Consider the following 15532-nt stretch of genomic DNA (forward strand, 5'->3'; position numbering starts at 1 on the left):
TGCACAAGTATCTTAGGACCATTATTTTCTGGGGTGTGTACATAGGTAACTATGACAAAAACTCCTGCAAGAAAAGCTGTGCTGCTTCAAAGACAGTTGACATTGGGAAGTTAAGGAAGCAATGGGGTATAGACAGAGGTTATCAAGGTTCTAGAATGAGGTGAAGCATCTGGCACCTGCACAACAGAGAACTCCCATGTTTACTAAGTTTGTAGCTTCCATCTGGACCATAGGTTTGGACCCATCAGGCAGGAATTAACTTAAGCACTTTTTAAAGCTATTTATACCTTAGTCAAAGCCTCTGAAATCTCTTGGCAGTTGGTTTCATCATATAGCTGTTTGTTAAAAAAGGAAACAAAACTGAAAATCCTTCATTGTCGTGTTTTAAATCTGATTCCTAATTTGAGTAAGCTCTTATCTTGCTCTCCCTTCCTACCATTGCCTGTTTCCTGTTCTGTAGTTGTGCCTAGTTAGCACATCAGTGTGGAAGAAATGCCGGCCCTGCTGCCAGCAGCGAGGTCAATCCCTGTCCCTGGTTTTAGAAGCATGAGCAACAGCTCTGAGACAGAGACCTGAGAACAGAGAGGTTACAAGCTGTGCATTTACAATAACCCATCTGATATACACACAGACGCTTCCTGTGAGGAGGGAACAGATTCATACTTGTCCTGTGCCATGATATAATGACTTCACCAACGTCCATGCTACAATCCCATCACAAAGGGTTAAAAATAGACACTCAGTCTGTAACTTCATCTTAGAGTAGTGATGCCCTCTAGGCCATTGGTGCTCCTTCAGTACACCTTGGCTGTGACTGAAAACTGACCTCGGAAAAGTTTTCATCCACATGAAAATGAAAACATGCAGAGTCTGCCAAATCTAACAAAATGTTTCATGCAGATACAAAGTGTTTCATGCTCAGTTACTCTCCCTGTGCTTGTATAAATGCCCTAGGCCATCTTTTACAGCATCTTTTACCTTGGATTTTTATTTTTTTTTAACTCTTGTTGGCTTGTTTTGAATTAGATGGCATTCGCTTTCAAGATTAATTCAGCTTCAGAACAATCTGTTTAGCTACCAAGCTTGGCAGCTTTGGAACAGAGGCAGTACCTCAGCATATGGCCAATACTTCATTACAAATGATCTGTGATCCCTTCTAGGAAAAAGCAATTGTTCCAGTCTGTGTGCTAAAACCAACCCAAATACAAATTGAAGTTCCAAAGTCTTTTATTGTAGCCCTTACATGGCTGAGCTGCCCTCCACAGCAACGGACTGTGCATCCTCTCAAAGACAACACAGGACAATCATGAACCCTGGAGAACGTGTTCATTTGACAAGATCCTTCACATACTTCCAGCCTTCCACCGTGTATTCACAGGCCCTGTCCGGAGCTACAGACAAGGCAGACATGACTGACTGCACTCCTGCAAGGAAAGCAGAGAAGAATTATCCCAAGAAGATCATCATTCAAGCCAAATTTCCCAGTGTTACTCTAGCATTGTAGATCTCTAAACACAAGAGAGAAAAACTGAGCTCTAACTCAGATGCTTTCAAACAAACACCCTGTGGCCTGAAAGATCCTCGGTTCAAGTACAGCTTTATTGTCTCAGTAACATTTGTGACAGAGAAATTCCAACTTAAGGGCCTGTATATGAGAGGAAACAATCACAAGACTGAAACAAAGAACTGGGCTAAGTTCCGTTTTATTTCCAGCCTTGTCACAGACTCCATGGGTGATGCTGGACATGTCACAGGATTTGTGTACCATGTTTCCCCACAATTACACAAAGACTCTTTGCTGCACCACAGAAACTATGTATTTATAGAATACTATAGAAACTAGGTATTTATAACGTGCTTTATCTTCAAACAAGATGTCTAAAATTCTAATAACAACAGGAATGCCCATCCTTTCCGAACATTCCAGGGCTCAGTTCAGACATAATAGCATCTGTAGAGTCTTCAACCTTTAACCAAAGGTACACCTTTCTTAAGTTATCCTTTATTTTTATCCTCTAGTTTCCATGATCATTGCCAGTGCCGATGAACTCACTAGTGCATAAACTCTACTTACTTATTGTGGGGGCCACAGGCCTCCCTGAACACTTTACTGAAACTTTCAATCATCTTTCTTAGATTCTAGGATAGCATAAACATGCCTGTCTTGGGGCAAAGGTAGGCAGCAAGCTTTGCAGGTAAAAGAAACACCAGCTCCCCTGTTAGAAAAGGCAGCCAGGTTTATGGACACACATCCTCCTCCTTATTTCACAATCAAAACAACAAGAAATTAAGTCCAAAGTCAGTCAGTGTACTAGTCTGAAGAAGAATATCCCAGTCCCAATGCTTCTTCCACCACACTGTAACATCTATCAGCTCCTTCTCCATCATTCAATTTAGGAGGATAATGTTGAAATAAGACTAGTATAAGCTACATCACTCTTGCTCCTTTCAGAGCTTGGTGAGCAGTTATTTTACCTTTATTCCAGGAATCAGAGGGGGAAAAGTCAAATTTTGGAGTGGGTGGGAGCTAGAAAGAGAAAGACAAAATATCAGCACGTGAGGGGTTTCACTTAGAGTTCACATCACGTTGGCAAAGCCTCTTGACCTCAGATCTCAAAAATACTTAGGTGCCTACTCTCCCCAAGTCTCAAAAGGGATCAGACATGACACTTTCTGGGGTCTACTCTTTTCCCCATTATCGAGTAGGGGCGGAAGATAGGACAAGTCATTTGGGTGCTTGTGAAAAACATCTCCATGGTTGTCTCCTTACCTGGCTGTCATCTCTTAGTTTATAGTTGTCTCTAATGTGAAAAATGCTTTTCAAACTTGATGCAAAGGCTTCTTTTCTGAGGATTTTAAAAACTAACAGATGAGGGCCTCTTCAGGCAATTTAAATTCAATTTGATGAACTGTTAGCAATTTGAGAATATGGGAGGATAATATTTTCATTGTTTTTTCTAAAAGCATGTAGGATTCTTCAAAAGAAGCTTAGGAATACCACTACACAGTGAAATGTCACCCAGAGCATGTTTACAGTCCCCTCCTTGACCCTGCATAGGCTGGTTACCCCTTCTCCTTTCAAGTAACATCTGTGAGCCATGTATCTCCCCCAAATTTAAAATTTTATTCTCCTTCCATTTCAATCCTCTTCAAAATATTTGCAATGTTAAATCTACTTTCAACAGTAAAACTTCTGCCAACTTCACTGGAATCAGAATATCACCCCAATGTTTCCTCCTCATTCAATGTGTTTGTTTTGCAATGTCCATCTGAACAGCCCTTACCTCCCAGCCTAGGTAACTTGTCCACTCCTGGATAGCTGGAGGCAGTGCTGCCTGAGCTTTTTTGAGTGCTTCAGCACCTTGTGTGCCACTGCCCAGCAGCCCCTGATCATATGCCACATATACAGCAGCTCCAGCCAGGCTTCCTTTGATAATAAGCCTGAAAGGATCAAAAGCAGAACAGTTCACATTATGACCGTATGTCTCAGTAGGTTGTGACTGCCAAAGGGAAGGTATCAGTAAAGAAATCTAAGGGTCACAAATACTCTGATGTCTTACTGCAGACAAAAAGCAGCGGAAAAATATCTAGCTACCTTCCTTTTATTCCTAAGGCAACTACTCCCTGTTAGCCCCTTGAAACTGCACCTATTCACATTTTATCAGTAACAGTTTTCATGAAAAAAATGTGATAAATGTTGATAAAAGGAAATGAAAAAATGGTGATAGAAGGAACTAAAGGATTCTGCAGTGGATAAGCCATCCATGTGGTTCTTGCTGCCTTATTAATAAGGAATCTGATAGACACCGATACCTTGTTAAGCTCAATAAAGTCCAGTTAACACCTGGCTATGGTGTTTGCATTGCCCAGGCTTTTAAAGTTTCCCAGCAGACTGCACGGTGTGCAGTTTTACAGCTGTAGTGGTAACCTACAAAACCGATGACAGGAAGATAGCATTTGGCCTTTACTGGCAATTTCGTTATAAATAAGAGATCTGGAGAGACTGACTTTTTCAGATTCACAGGACAGAGAGTTGTTTTCCCTTTAAAAAACCAGGAAAAGCTATTGTATGAACCAACCAACCAAAACCTGCCAGACAGTGGTACTGCAGTAGTAGAACACAGGGACAGATACAGTTGTCGAGAGAAGCGAGAATCAATACTTAAATTCATGTATTCACACGTATTTTGGGAAACAGGGATTTCTCTGCTGAAACGTACTGTTCGCTCACAAGAATACCCTTCCGCGCTTCCTCCCTGCCAGTGCGGCTGTATTTCCAGATCTGAGCGTGTTCCCTCGGCAAATGGGCGCCCTTCCGCGGCACTCTGGGTTTAACGTTACGTGTTCATGCTCGCCCCGAAAAAAAACGCCGCAATCCCGTCCGGCAGGTGAACACAGACGAGGAGCTGCCGGACGGGAACCAGCCGGGCGCGGGGGCGGCCGAGGCCAAGGGCGCGGCGCGGAGGAGCGAGGCGAGGCCGGGGCTACGGGCACGGGCCCGGAGAGCCGGGGATTCCCGGGCGCGGGAGTCGGGGGCGGGCGGAGAGAGCAGAGCGGGAAGGGCGAGCGCCGGGCCGGGCCATGCGGGCAGGGCCGCGGGGACTCACTTGGCGGCGGGGACGAGCCGGGCGGCCATGGCGGCGGTGGCGGGACTGCGGGAGCCGTCACGTGCTCCGGGCCGGGAGCTCCGCCCGGCGGCGGCGGGTCGGCGGCGGCTTGCGGGGCGCGGCCGAGAGGGCTGTGGGGCAGGAGGGACCGTTCAGCTCCCCGTCCTCACGCGAGGAGAGCGGCTCCCGAGCACCCCGAGGGCGGCTCGCGCTCTCTGTGGCGGTGTCCCCGCCGCCAGTTTGTCGTGGTGTATCTCAACATGCCGGCAGAGCGGGTTATCCCGCTGCGCGTCATATCCCGACAGGAGATCGGGCCCGCGCGGCAGCCCCTTGTCCCCACAGGACAAGCCTCCGGGCTGTGCACTCTGCCGCCCCTCTCCCGCGCTGCGCCGGCCACCTCCAGGTCCGGCTGCTTACGGTGGCTGCTGCCAACTCTGGGCGCCATAATTCTTCAATGAATTAAACGTTCTGTAAGATTAGACATAAGGGGTTTTGGTTTTTTTTTTCTCCTGTAGGCTTGAGGGGAAGTCACGCTGTGTGGAGGCTGGCTCTGAGCTGAGGGCTTTCGCAATTGCCAGTGAAAGATCCTTTTCGTTCTTGACAAAGGTAACTGTGGCTCCCGGTGGGGGAACGACTCAGGTGGTGTTCTGAGTGAAACAACTCAGGTGGCGTTCTGGGTTCTGCACAGGACATTACATGCCTCTTGCAGGTTGGCTCCCGGTACCAGAGAAAGGAGAATACAGTATTTTGGGTGGAGTGCTCAGCTTCCAGACTTCACTTTGTTCTTCACAACTTGGAGAGATATGAAGGCAATTGGAAGAGCGCTTTGTGCTGCAGGAATTGTAGCTGGGCTCGTAGCTTTCTTCTGGAAAGACCCTTTTATCCCAGGTAGGCTCACCAGGGGGATGATCTCAAGCTGAAATATAAGTCACAGAAGAGAAGAGGTTGAATTTCCAAACTGACTGATGGTCTCATTCCTGCCCATTGTCTTACCAGAGTTGGTTGCCCCAAAGCAATGCTTCATTCCCAGAAACAAAGAGAAGCTTGAAACAAAGAGGAGGACAAAATTGTGTAAGAGCAGGGATCCTGCTGTCTGTGTGGGGGGAAAATGGCACTTTGCCACTGCATTTATCATTTTATCTTTTGGTTGCAAACTCCTTGATGTCAAGATGGATCTCTATAGATGTAAACTGCCCAGCACAAGAGGGCTGACCTGTCTCCAAACTCATGGCAAAGAATAAATGATATGCAGAAGGCACATAGCCTGGTTTATGTTGCACAGCTTTTCAGAATGTGAAAACCGATTTTCTTGAAAGATTTTTGTCTAGCAACCCAGGCAAAGGGAATATGACACAGCTAGCTTGCATAATGATGTCATCATTCCCTGGCAGTGAGAACAAAGTACAATGGCCATCAGAAACACACAGTAATGAAGCAACACACATCTTGGGCAGTTGGGCCTGGGAGTTGGTCCATGGTACTGTTAAGTATTCTTCAGGTCAGTCCTGCCTCTACTTGAGCACTTACATACATCTTTCTGCTTTAGAGCTCTGCCAATAGTTACTAGAGCAGCTCCTCTGCTGCTTCCTTCACTTACTTCTATATATTCTATTCTCTTTCCCATAAATAAGAGAGCTTGTCTGGTGCCCGTGTTCTCCTGACTGGAGCCAGTGCTGGGATTGGAGAGCAGATGGCGTATCATTATGCCAGATTTGGTGCTGAAATTGTTTTGACTGCTAGGAGGGAAGCTGTGCTGCAGAAGGTAAGAACTTCTTCATTGTATGAGGGAAGACATAAGAGATTTAGACTTTTACCAAAACAGCAAATTAGTTGTCCGTATGATAAATTTTCCTTCAGAATTGTTGTTAGGCATATAAACCCAGAAGGAAACTTGGCCTGTACCGTAAGATTTATATACACTGCCTGAACTTTTTACTGCCTGAATATTTACATGAGGAAATAGTATGAAGCTGTGTCAGGGAAAATTCAGATTGGACATTAGGAAAAGGTACTTCATTGAGAGAGTGGGGTCAGCCAGTCACTGGAACAAGCTCCCCAGGGAGAAGTGGTCATGGCACCAAGCCTGTCAGAGTTCAAGGAACATCTGGACCACAGATGTTAACCATATGGTTTGGTTTGAGGTAGCCCTCTGAGGACAGGGAGTTGGATTCAGTGATCCTTGTGGATCCCTTCCAGTTTGAGATATTCTGTTATTCTATGAACTACAGTTCCTGTGCGATATTGTGCAGCTTTTCAGAGTCCAAACTGTTCTATTTGTAGCTAAGCCTTATTGTAGGTTAAATACTTTTTTGACCAGCTCAAATAGATGTGACTTCATCTGTAGTTTATAAAATGGGGCAATATATAGAGGTGATAACTCTTTAGCTGCAGGAATATGTGACTTCCAAGGAAAGTTCTTTACTATGAAATAGCACAAAAAGTGATCTGGGAACAGCGAGCATAACAATAGTTCCTCATCCCTGGCAGGCATTATTTCAGCAAATAGTTAAACTGTGTGTCTTTACTAGGCACCTTCACATACTCAACATAGCAAAGGAATTATGAAAGGTGGATACCTTTTCAGGTATTTTGGAACAAAAAGAGGAACTTAATGTAAAGCATAACCCATACTTCAGAAGATTTCTCCTGAAGAAAACTGGCTTTTTTGGGGTGAATCTTCATCCTTTTCCAAGGTAGATTTAATCTGCATCCTGCTAAGAGTTACCTCTATTTAACTATCTGGTTAAACAAAGTCTGGATGCAAAATGAGCTCTCTGTGGGCTGAAGAGTAGTAAATTTAAAATTAAAGTGTGTCTCTATCCAGAATTGACTCTCACTCCATAGTTTTTAATCTTTGGATGTGTATTCTCTTTCAAGGTGATGGAGAAATGCCTGACACTTGGAGCAAAGAAAATATTTTATATCCCTGCAGATATGTCTTCCCCTTCAGAACCTGAAAAGGTGGTTCAGTTTGCTGTCCAAAAGCTGGGTAAGCATCCTGGGCATCCCTTTGGCTTTCAGAAATGTAGACAGTTCTCATTCTAGTAGGAGCTTCCTGCTTAAGTTTCCTGAACTGTTCCTCACTGAGAGGGATGTTAAGGACAGGAGGATGTGCAGTTTGTAAATACCAGGTGAGATTTGGTCATCTTTGTAGTAGCCTTTCATGGGGAGGGCATGTCTTTTGCTAGAGAAAAGTATGCAGAAAGTACTTGCATGAAGTGCTCCACTAAAACCACACCCCACAGCGACAGCTGCAGTACCTCACCTGTCACAGGGTACCACATGGACATGTCTGTGCCTTATGTGGGTGAGGACCAGCTGCACATATCCAACCCTCAACATAGTGCCTTGGGTTAAGAGACACAGAAACTGAGACGTCTAAAAGCCATGACCTGCCTCTGTAACAAAGCAAAGGACAAGATATGTCCACTGTTTAGTCCTCATTGTGTCTTCTGAGTTTTTGGTTGGTGCACATTTTGACCATAGCCTACTTTCTGATTGTCTTTTGTGCACCATAGGAGTTGAGTGACTATGGTCTTTTGTCTCTTCACCTTGTCTCATTTGGGTCAGACTGTCATTAGGCAATGTTTTCTATTATACTCACTGTCTTTTTGTCCATTATTTGAGTGTCTTAATTGCTTCATTATGCCCTTGGTTTTCCTGATGTGGGCGTCCTAAGAAGCTGTATAAGTGTGCTGTGATCTGGATAAACCGTCAGTCCAGCAGTGCTGTTTCTACTGTTACATTTCCATACCAATCATATTTTTTCTGTTACAGAATTGTATACTTGTAACTTTGGAAATAGATGTACCACTAGAACTAGGTTCTGAGTCTGAAGCACCCTGAAACATCATTTTGGATAGCTCTTGTCAAAGAGCTGTCTAACACCTTTCCTTTCAATTCTACCTTTGAGGGGAAGTCAAAGCTGCTCCCAGATGAGCATATTTAATCTATCTTCATGGTAAAACACTTTCTAGCCTTCTGAGGGAGTTCCTGGTTTTTTCAGCCCTCCTGCTGGCATTTCTGAATTCCTTGGTTACTGGTTAGGGGATAGCTCCTTTGTTTTACTGCTTTTTCTCCTGTCCACAGGGGGACTGGATTATCTGGTGTTGAATCACATTGGCACGACCCATTTCCAGATGTGGACTGGAGATGTGGAATACACCCGCTGGCTTATGCAGGTGAGGTTTGCCAGCAGGAAGAGCTCACGTGGAATTGGGTGAGTCAGGCTTCTCCTGGGACAGCTTTGGGAAGCTCCAAGGCAAATTCAAGTCTGTGGCAGTGGTTGAAAACAAACCTTTTATTTCATCCATGTTTCAAGTCAAACAGTTTGGAGGTTTTGTTAGTAGAGAGACCTTTTGCCCAAGTGTTGTACATTTTGCGAAGAGAAATTTTTGGGAAGAACTTCCGATTTCTCTCTCTCTTTCTGTCCTTTTTATCTCTCATTAACCCAGAACTGTTGGGATCAATGGGTAGTTACAGTTAAAGTGTCTGATTTAGGAAGGCCAATAGGTGAGCAGCAAATACTTCCTGCTAATCTATGGCAAGTGCATGTGGCATTGCAGAACACAGCAAAGTTGTTTAAAATGCTGTCTGCCATTTGAGTCTCTGTTCACAGATGTACGGTTTTCCTATAGAATTACCTTGGTTCCAGGTTTCGGGACCATGGAAATGAGGAGCTATTTTCTTGATTCAGTCTTCTTAGTTCGGGTGCATCATACATACTAGTTCTGTTTCACTTTGGAAGGAGCCTGTTTACTGGAGAGTGGGAATTTAGGGTCACAGGTAAGAAATCCTTACAAGTTAGAGAGCAGTCAAGTGCTGAAGAGATACTGAATTTTATGTTTCATTGTAATCTGAGCTCAGTCAAGAGAAACTTAAAGGGGAGCAAATTGAGACACTGATATCCTTGTTGCTGAATAGGGATTGCAGAGTAAAGAATAGCATACAGAGAAATCAGGGACAACTAATTGTATCTCGTCAAGAAATCTTTATGTTAAAAACAAGGAATAACTTTTGCTCTGAAACTTCTCCACTGCTTTTTATGGAATCTGCAAGACTCATGGATGCAATGTTTGTCCCCATTTTTACAGACATGATTTTTCTCATTTGATGTTTGAAATGGCAAATCCAAGCTATGCTCCCTTCCATTTCTGACCACTGTATTGACTTTCTGGCTCATGTTTTCAAACCCTCTTGCTTCTTCCATGTCTACTTTTATCATTCCAGGTGAATTTCTTCAGTTATGTGGCACTTACAACAGCAGCTCTTCCCATCCTGGAGAAGAATAGAGGCTCACTGGTGATTGTTTCTTCCCTCACAGGTTAGTGACTTTACCTGGAGTAAGTGCTGGCCTTGTGGAACAATGCTTCCCAGCACATCATCTCTCTGTCATTCAACCCCTCAACACATTTTCCAACTGTACATTTTATAGTATATAATAATATTGTAATAAATATATAATAATATGATAATGTGTGTATACACACACACATATAAAGGGGCAGCTCTAGGGCAGGTGCTGCTGCTTGGCTAGAACCCCCTGGGGGAAAGAGGGGGTCAGGATGGTGGCTGGCTGTCTTCTTGTTTTCTGGAAGACCTTTTTCTGTACCATTTTTCATTCCCTTGCATCCTTGCTCTTCATTTGTCATGTGCCCAGATCTGCTTGTTTGACTCCTGTCCCTCACAGCCAGGCCCACCTCTGCTGCATTTCTGACACAGCATTAAGATCGTCCTGCCACTCTCAGGCCTTCTGTCTTTGGCCAGCCTGAATTGCAGGCTGCTGAGCAGGTGCCTCTGCTGTACAGGATGGAAAGGCAGAAGAAAGTCTTCAGTGTATGCTCAAGGGAGCTGCATCACCTTACACAAGTTCAGACTTTGGGTCATCCCTGCCTTGTTGTTGCAATGTGCCAAGGAAATGTCATGGCCAAAGACCCCAGCATGCAACCTAGTCCCTGTGTTTGCATGTTACAGGGGAGGGGAAGGCTGCAGGTAGACCATCACAGTGAGCTTTTTAGTCCAGCATGTGACCTGGTTACTGTGCAAGTTAAAAGAAATTTCCTTCCCTTATCCACACGTGATGGCCTTTGTGCTGAGATTTGTTTACACAAATTGGTATAATTGTCTAAGTACTTGCATGGGACTAGAAATAGAGGGAAACTCACCTGAACAGAATGTGAGTTGAGGCAGTATGACAAAGCCTACATCTTTGCCCAGATTCCCTAACCATGGATTCTCCTTACAGCCAGTTTCCTGGTGTTTTCCATTCTCTCCTTTTCCTTTCCAGGGAAAATACCCACTCCCTTCACCACTTCTTATTCTGCCACCAAGTTTGCACTGGATGGATTCTTCAGTTCATTGCGCCATGAACTTATTATGCAGAAGAGAAATGTCTCTATCACACTGTGCATCCTGGGTCTGATTGATACTGATACAGCATTACAGAATACCAGGTGTGTATTTGGAGGAGGATGTAGGAATCTGGGAGGGAGTCTGCAGGAATATGTCTCTTCTTGAAAGCATGCAACAAAATGCAGCACAACTGTGTTTAAGATGGTGTGTGAATCTCTTTGGATGTGCAAGAAAACCAATGGGAAGTGTGCATTTGTTTGGGTACATCACAGGGGTTGTGCATATCTGCCTCAGCATTGAACATGAGCATGCAGAGCCCTATGGCAGTCAGTCTGCAGAGTTAAAACCACAGCAGGGATTGACTGGCTTTGATCCTCTGAATATTTCCTTCCAGGGGCAAAGTGCACATAAGTGCTTCGCCTGCTCCTGAAGCTGCACTCGCCATCATCCAGGGAGGTGCTACAAGGGTGCAGGAGGTTTTCTATCCATGGTGGCTGCAGCAGGTGTGCTGCCTCTGGGTTTTGTTCCCCAGCAACCGGGGCCAGGTTTTAAGGAGTTACTATAACTACAGCAGTCCTTAAGACATGCCCAGTTTGTCTCCTCTCCCATCCTATATCCCTTTTAACTACATTCCCACCATCCCACTAAGCCTCCTATTGGTGTCAAGGAGGAGCAGGGCAGCACTGGTGGCAAAGTAACCTTAGTTCTTTTCCTAAGACGACTCTTGGTCTCCCTCTCATCCTGCTTTAGCCCACAGTTCTAATGTTGCTAATCGTGAGTCAGAGATCTTTCCCACTGTTCTCTCTGTCCTAGCCCTCCTCCCATCTCCCCTCTTTCCACCTCAGCTGTCTGCTTTTACTGCATCCAGCCTTCTCTCAGCCCTAGCTTTAACCTCTGTCTGCACAATCCTGGGACATCCTGCTCCACTGTGTCATTGCTTTTTTGATTCTGTGAAACATTCTTGTTTTATGTAAGTAGAATTTTCATCTCTATTTTAATTAAACCGTTTTTTAATGTGTTGGTATTATATGTTGATACTTCTTCTGTGAAAGAATACTGGTCACTTGGATTCTGTGGGCATAGGCCTGTTGGCAGACATTTGCTGACTGCATGTTAAATCAGCCCCAGGGCTCTGGCGATGTCTTCAAGTGCAAGGACTGTGCAGTAATTGCAACTAACAACATGAAGCAGAGTCCCAGTTACTCAGCAAGTAAAACTTTTATTAAATAAATTCAGGATTTTTTTTTGACCAGAGTGAGGAATTTGACATTGACAGAGCTTGTATTCGCACCTGTAACATTGTACAGTCACATCAGTAACTGTGATGGAAGAAACTGTAAATGCTTGTTTTAAACGAGCTCGACCCAGCATTTCAGAAGTCCTTTTTTTCCTATTTTGCATTTGTTGGTCTTTTTTCTTTTTTTTTTCTTTTTTTTTTTTTTTTTTGTTTTGTTTTGTTTTGTTCAAAATTAGACTAAGTTTAAACTTCATGAAATTACTTGTAGCAGAAATAAAGTACATTATACAAATCACATACATAATAGATGTTAAGTATAAAAATGGTATTTACAATAAGTAAACATGGACTATAGAAACAGACAGACACACAGCTTCATTCATCTCTCATAAACTCTCAGCATCAGATACAGAAGGGTAGTTGAGGAGATGTAAAGGTACGTATAGAACTGTGCCACACACACCTGAACAAAGGGAAACTGGAGGAGAGCGAGAGTTGGCCAAGATTCTCTAAAATCCCCATAGCTCACTTCAGTAAATTGCATCGACGTTTCCCCACCAACCCCCACTGCACACACCCCCACACACAAATGTTTGTGGTACCCTACCAAACTCTGGAATATTTAAACTAACCATTCATTAATCACTGTGGGGTTGGTTGGTTTGTTCTGTCTTGCTTTCCTTATTTTTGTAGACATTTAAGAGATTGTTTCCAACTGTTAAAAGGATGTGCCTTGTCAGTGTGACACATCCCCCACTCCCAGAGGATCTTTCCTAAATCAAGTTCTGAACTACATTCTGTGCTTAAGAGTATGTGTATATAGCTGTCCCTATATATATATATATATATATATATATACTGTATAATGTATTATCAATGCCTTGGAGGGAGTGCTGGGAAAAATTTAAAAACTGAATGGCAACCTTCTTTCATCATATTATCCTTGCATCTGCTGGGGAAAGCTTTGCAACAGGTGCGTGAGGTGAGTCTTCTTGCTAAACTCAGAGGGAGAAAACATCCTGTTTCATCTGGGAATCAGAACTGCCCAATAGGCAGCTCTGCTGTGGCGTTCAACCCCTCAACACATTTTACAGCTTACGGAAAGCGTTAGCTTATCTGACACGGGGAGGCAGTGTGTAGCCCCTGTGAGGCTTCTGTAACTGTTTTGAAGATTGCATCTGCTCACACTCATCTTCTTTTGCCTTCATCAAGAAAATGCTGTTACCATGGAGAGCTACGAAACACGGATCTGTGCCATGTGTGGGGAGGCAGTAGAGTTCCTATACGTAAAGGGACTGGTTTCCTGTGCTCTCAGCCTAATCTGGGAGTGCTCAGCCTGGGGTCTGGCACAACATTCCAGGAGCTCTGTCTGCAAAAGCCCTTGGAAAGGTAAGACTGAGAGCTCTTCAGATCCTTAACCAGGCTGGTGCTACAGTGGATGAGTGACTCGAGCTGAACATCTGACTGCGGCCTAATCCTGGAGGTAGGTATTTCTCCTCCTCCTTGCTAATGTTGAGCAGACAGATGATCCTCTCTTTTTCCCTACCCCCTGCCACCTTCCCCCTCTCTCTCCCCAAGCATCTTCTCAAAATGTTCAGGCCTATCTGCAGCATGTGCTGAGAAGACACTCTTGCAAAGGTAAACCCCGAACTTCCCAATACCTCTTGCAAGCAGTCCATCTGAAAAGTTTGGTCCTGTGAGCCACTTTAAAAAAAAATAGAGACTGTATATATATGTATATTTATCTATGAAAGGGCCAGAAATGGAGGAAGAGGGAGGGAGGGATGGGACTAAACTTCCATACATCACTGCATTAACCTAGAGACACATCAGTGGGTTTTCTTGGTCCACATACTCCAGCCATACCCCAAGAGGAAGAGGTTTATGTCCCCAGGGGCTGCTGATTTGCTGGTCCCTTTGCTATGCACCACATTAGCAGCAAATATGTGAGTCGGTCGTGGCAAGAATCTTCCTCCTGGACAGATATTGAGCCTTCTCTTTAATTGCATGTCTTGAAGAGGAGGGGAAGAGGAAGATATGGTGGGTAGGTGGGAAGCAGAGGAAGGAAAGGGGTGGTGTCAAAAGAGTCGACAAATTTACTGGCCTTTCTGTAAATCAACCTGAAGCAGAAATTCTTCCTCTGGACTTTCCTTCCTTTCACCTGAACAGAAAGGGAGGAGGGAGGGAATTGGGAGATTAGGAAGACATCTATGCAAGCCTCAGGCTTTGAGTTGCTACTGCTTAAACATGAAGGACTAAGACCCAAATCAGATCAGCCCTCCCTTGCTCCCTATCTGTAGGCTGGCAGAAGCCAGCTCTTTGGCAGCAGCTGTTGTGTCAGGCAGCTCTTCTGGGGTCCTTAAGGGTCTCACCTTTTCTCTGCTTATCTCTGATCTCTGTGAATCATGGGATTATCCCTTCTTACGCCAGAAAGCATTCTCTGCAGACTAACTTCAGGCCCATGTAACAATTGAAAAATGGCGTTTAAAACCTTTTTTAGGCAGACAAAAGTTCTGAGGGAGCAGTTGGACAGTAGACTGAAACCTTGCTTAGACCACAAACAGAACCCATCTGCCTGTCAGGGCCTGAGTGCACTAAAAGGCCTTAATGAACTTGACGAGCCTCACCAGCAATTTCTGTCCACCCTGCCCACAGGTCCAAGTCTCATTATAGGTCAGGCCTGTGTCATCAGCCTTTGTCTGATCTACACTGTGGAAATTCCAGTCTCTACCTGTCCATGGACATGTCCTGTCCACAGATCTAATTACCTGGACTTCAACTCTTGGATTGTCTTCCCATCTTGATGTCTGATCTGTTTATTATTGACATTATAAACTTGCCTGGCAATCACTGGACTATGTTTGACCCTATTTACTTTCACCAGACCTGATCCTGATCTTGACCTGCAGATTGACTCTCTGGTTTGCCTTTGGGCTTGCCTCATTGCCACAAATTTGCCTGATGATCTAGACTGTTCAACCTGGCCATCATCTCCAGACCTGCTCTGGTCACCTTGCTCAGGTGCTGGGGCTGGGCCCTGGCAGGTGAGGCCACTGCCCCACTAGCTGTACTATTGCCTTCAGCTTGTGGCTCCCCACTTCCAGACCTTGCTGTCCTGACACTGGCCAGCACTGTACAGAACTGTGCTACGATGGTGCCAGCTTTACCTTGTGCTGCAGAAGTGACTCCTGCTGTTTACTGCTGTCAGTAGGGATGGTTAGCATCCTTGGGTCGTTTTAACTGGACCTTCAAACGTTTCATGCCAATTTGGAAGCCATTCATAGCCTGGATAGCAGTCTGTGCACTGGATGGGTTGTCAAAGCTTACAAAACCTGAA

The 15532-nt window shown here is 44.6% G+C and overlaps 3 protein-coding genes across 7 annotated transcripts in view; 1 reads left to right on the plus strand and 2 right to left on the minus strand.

The window, feature by feature from the left end:
* Positions 1–1209: 1209 nt before the first annotated feature.
* MICOS13 (mitochondrial contact site and cristae organizing system subunit 13) lies at positions 1210–4756 on the minus strand. The gene is made up of 4 exons (XM_050321350.1): positions 4608–4756; positions 3285–3441; positions 2476–2527; positions 1210–1424 (listed from the first exon to the last, which is right to left on the minus strand). Exons 1-4 carry the CDS (start codon positions 4634–4636, stop codon positions 1327–1329), a joined length of 336 nt encoding a protein of 111 aa, XP_050177307.1. The 5' UTR covers positions 4637–4756; the 3' UTR covers positions 1210–1326.
* HSD11B1L (hydroxysteroid 11-beta dehydrogenase 1 like) lies at positions 4263–12061 on the plus strand. 2 transcript variants are annotated; one of them, XM_050321347.1, is made up of 9 exons: positions 4263–4388; positions 5123–5213; positions 5317–5495; positions 6239–6369; positions 7485–7596; positions 8697–8788; positions 9837–9930; positions 10894–11059; positions 11353–12061. In XM_050321347.1, exons 3-9 carry the CDS (start codon positions 5411–5413, stop codon positions 11537–11539), a joined length of 867 nt encoding a protein of 288 aa, XP_050177304.1. In that variant the 5' UTR covers positions 4263–4388; positions 5123–5213; positions 5317–5410; the 3' UTR covers positions 11540–12061. The 2 variants fall into 2 exon arrangements, with proteins under 2 accessions (XP_050177304.1, XP_050177306.1); XM_050321349.1 differs by lacking the exon at positions 4263–4388 and adding an exon at positions 4844–5010.
* Positions 12062–12157: 96 nt separating this feature from the next.
* Positions 12158–15532, minus strand: part of CELF5 (CUGBP Elav-like family member 5) — a 37277-nt gene continuing 33902 nt past the window's right edge. For all 4 annotated transcript variants that reach the window (XM_050321345.1, XM_050321344.1, XM_050321343.1 and 1 more), the window contains 2 exons: positions 15363–15527; positions 12158–14356 (listed from right to left, as the gene is read on the minus strand). In XM_050321345.1, the coding sequence (XP_050177302.1) occupies positions 15400–15527 (128 nt within the window). In that variant the 3' untranslated portion in view covers positions 12158–14356; positions 15363–15399. The remainder of the gene's footprint in view (positions 14357–15362; positions 15528–15532) is intronic.

The sequence above is a fragment of the Myiozetetes cayanensis genome, unplaced genomic scaffold, assembly GCF_022539395.1.
Source record: "Myiozetetes cayanensis isolate MyiCay16 unplaced genomic scaffold, myiCay2020 scf26, whole genome shotgun sequence".
In the NCBI taxonomy this organism is placed as follows: domain Eukaryota; kingdom Metazoa; phylum Chordata; class Aves; order Passeriformes; family Tyrannidae; genus Myiozetetes; species Myiozetetes cayanensis.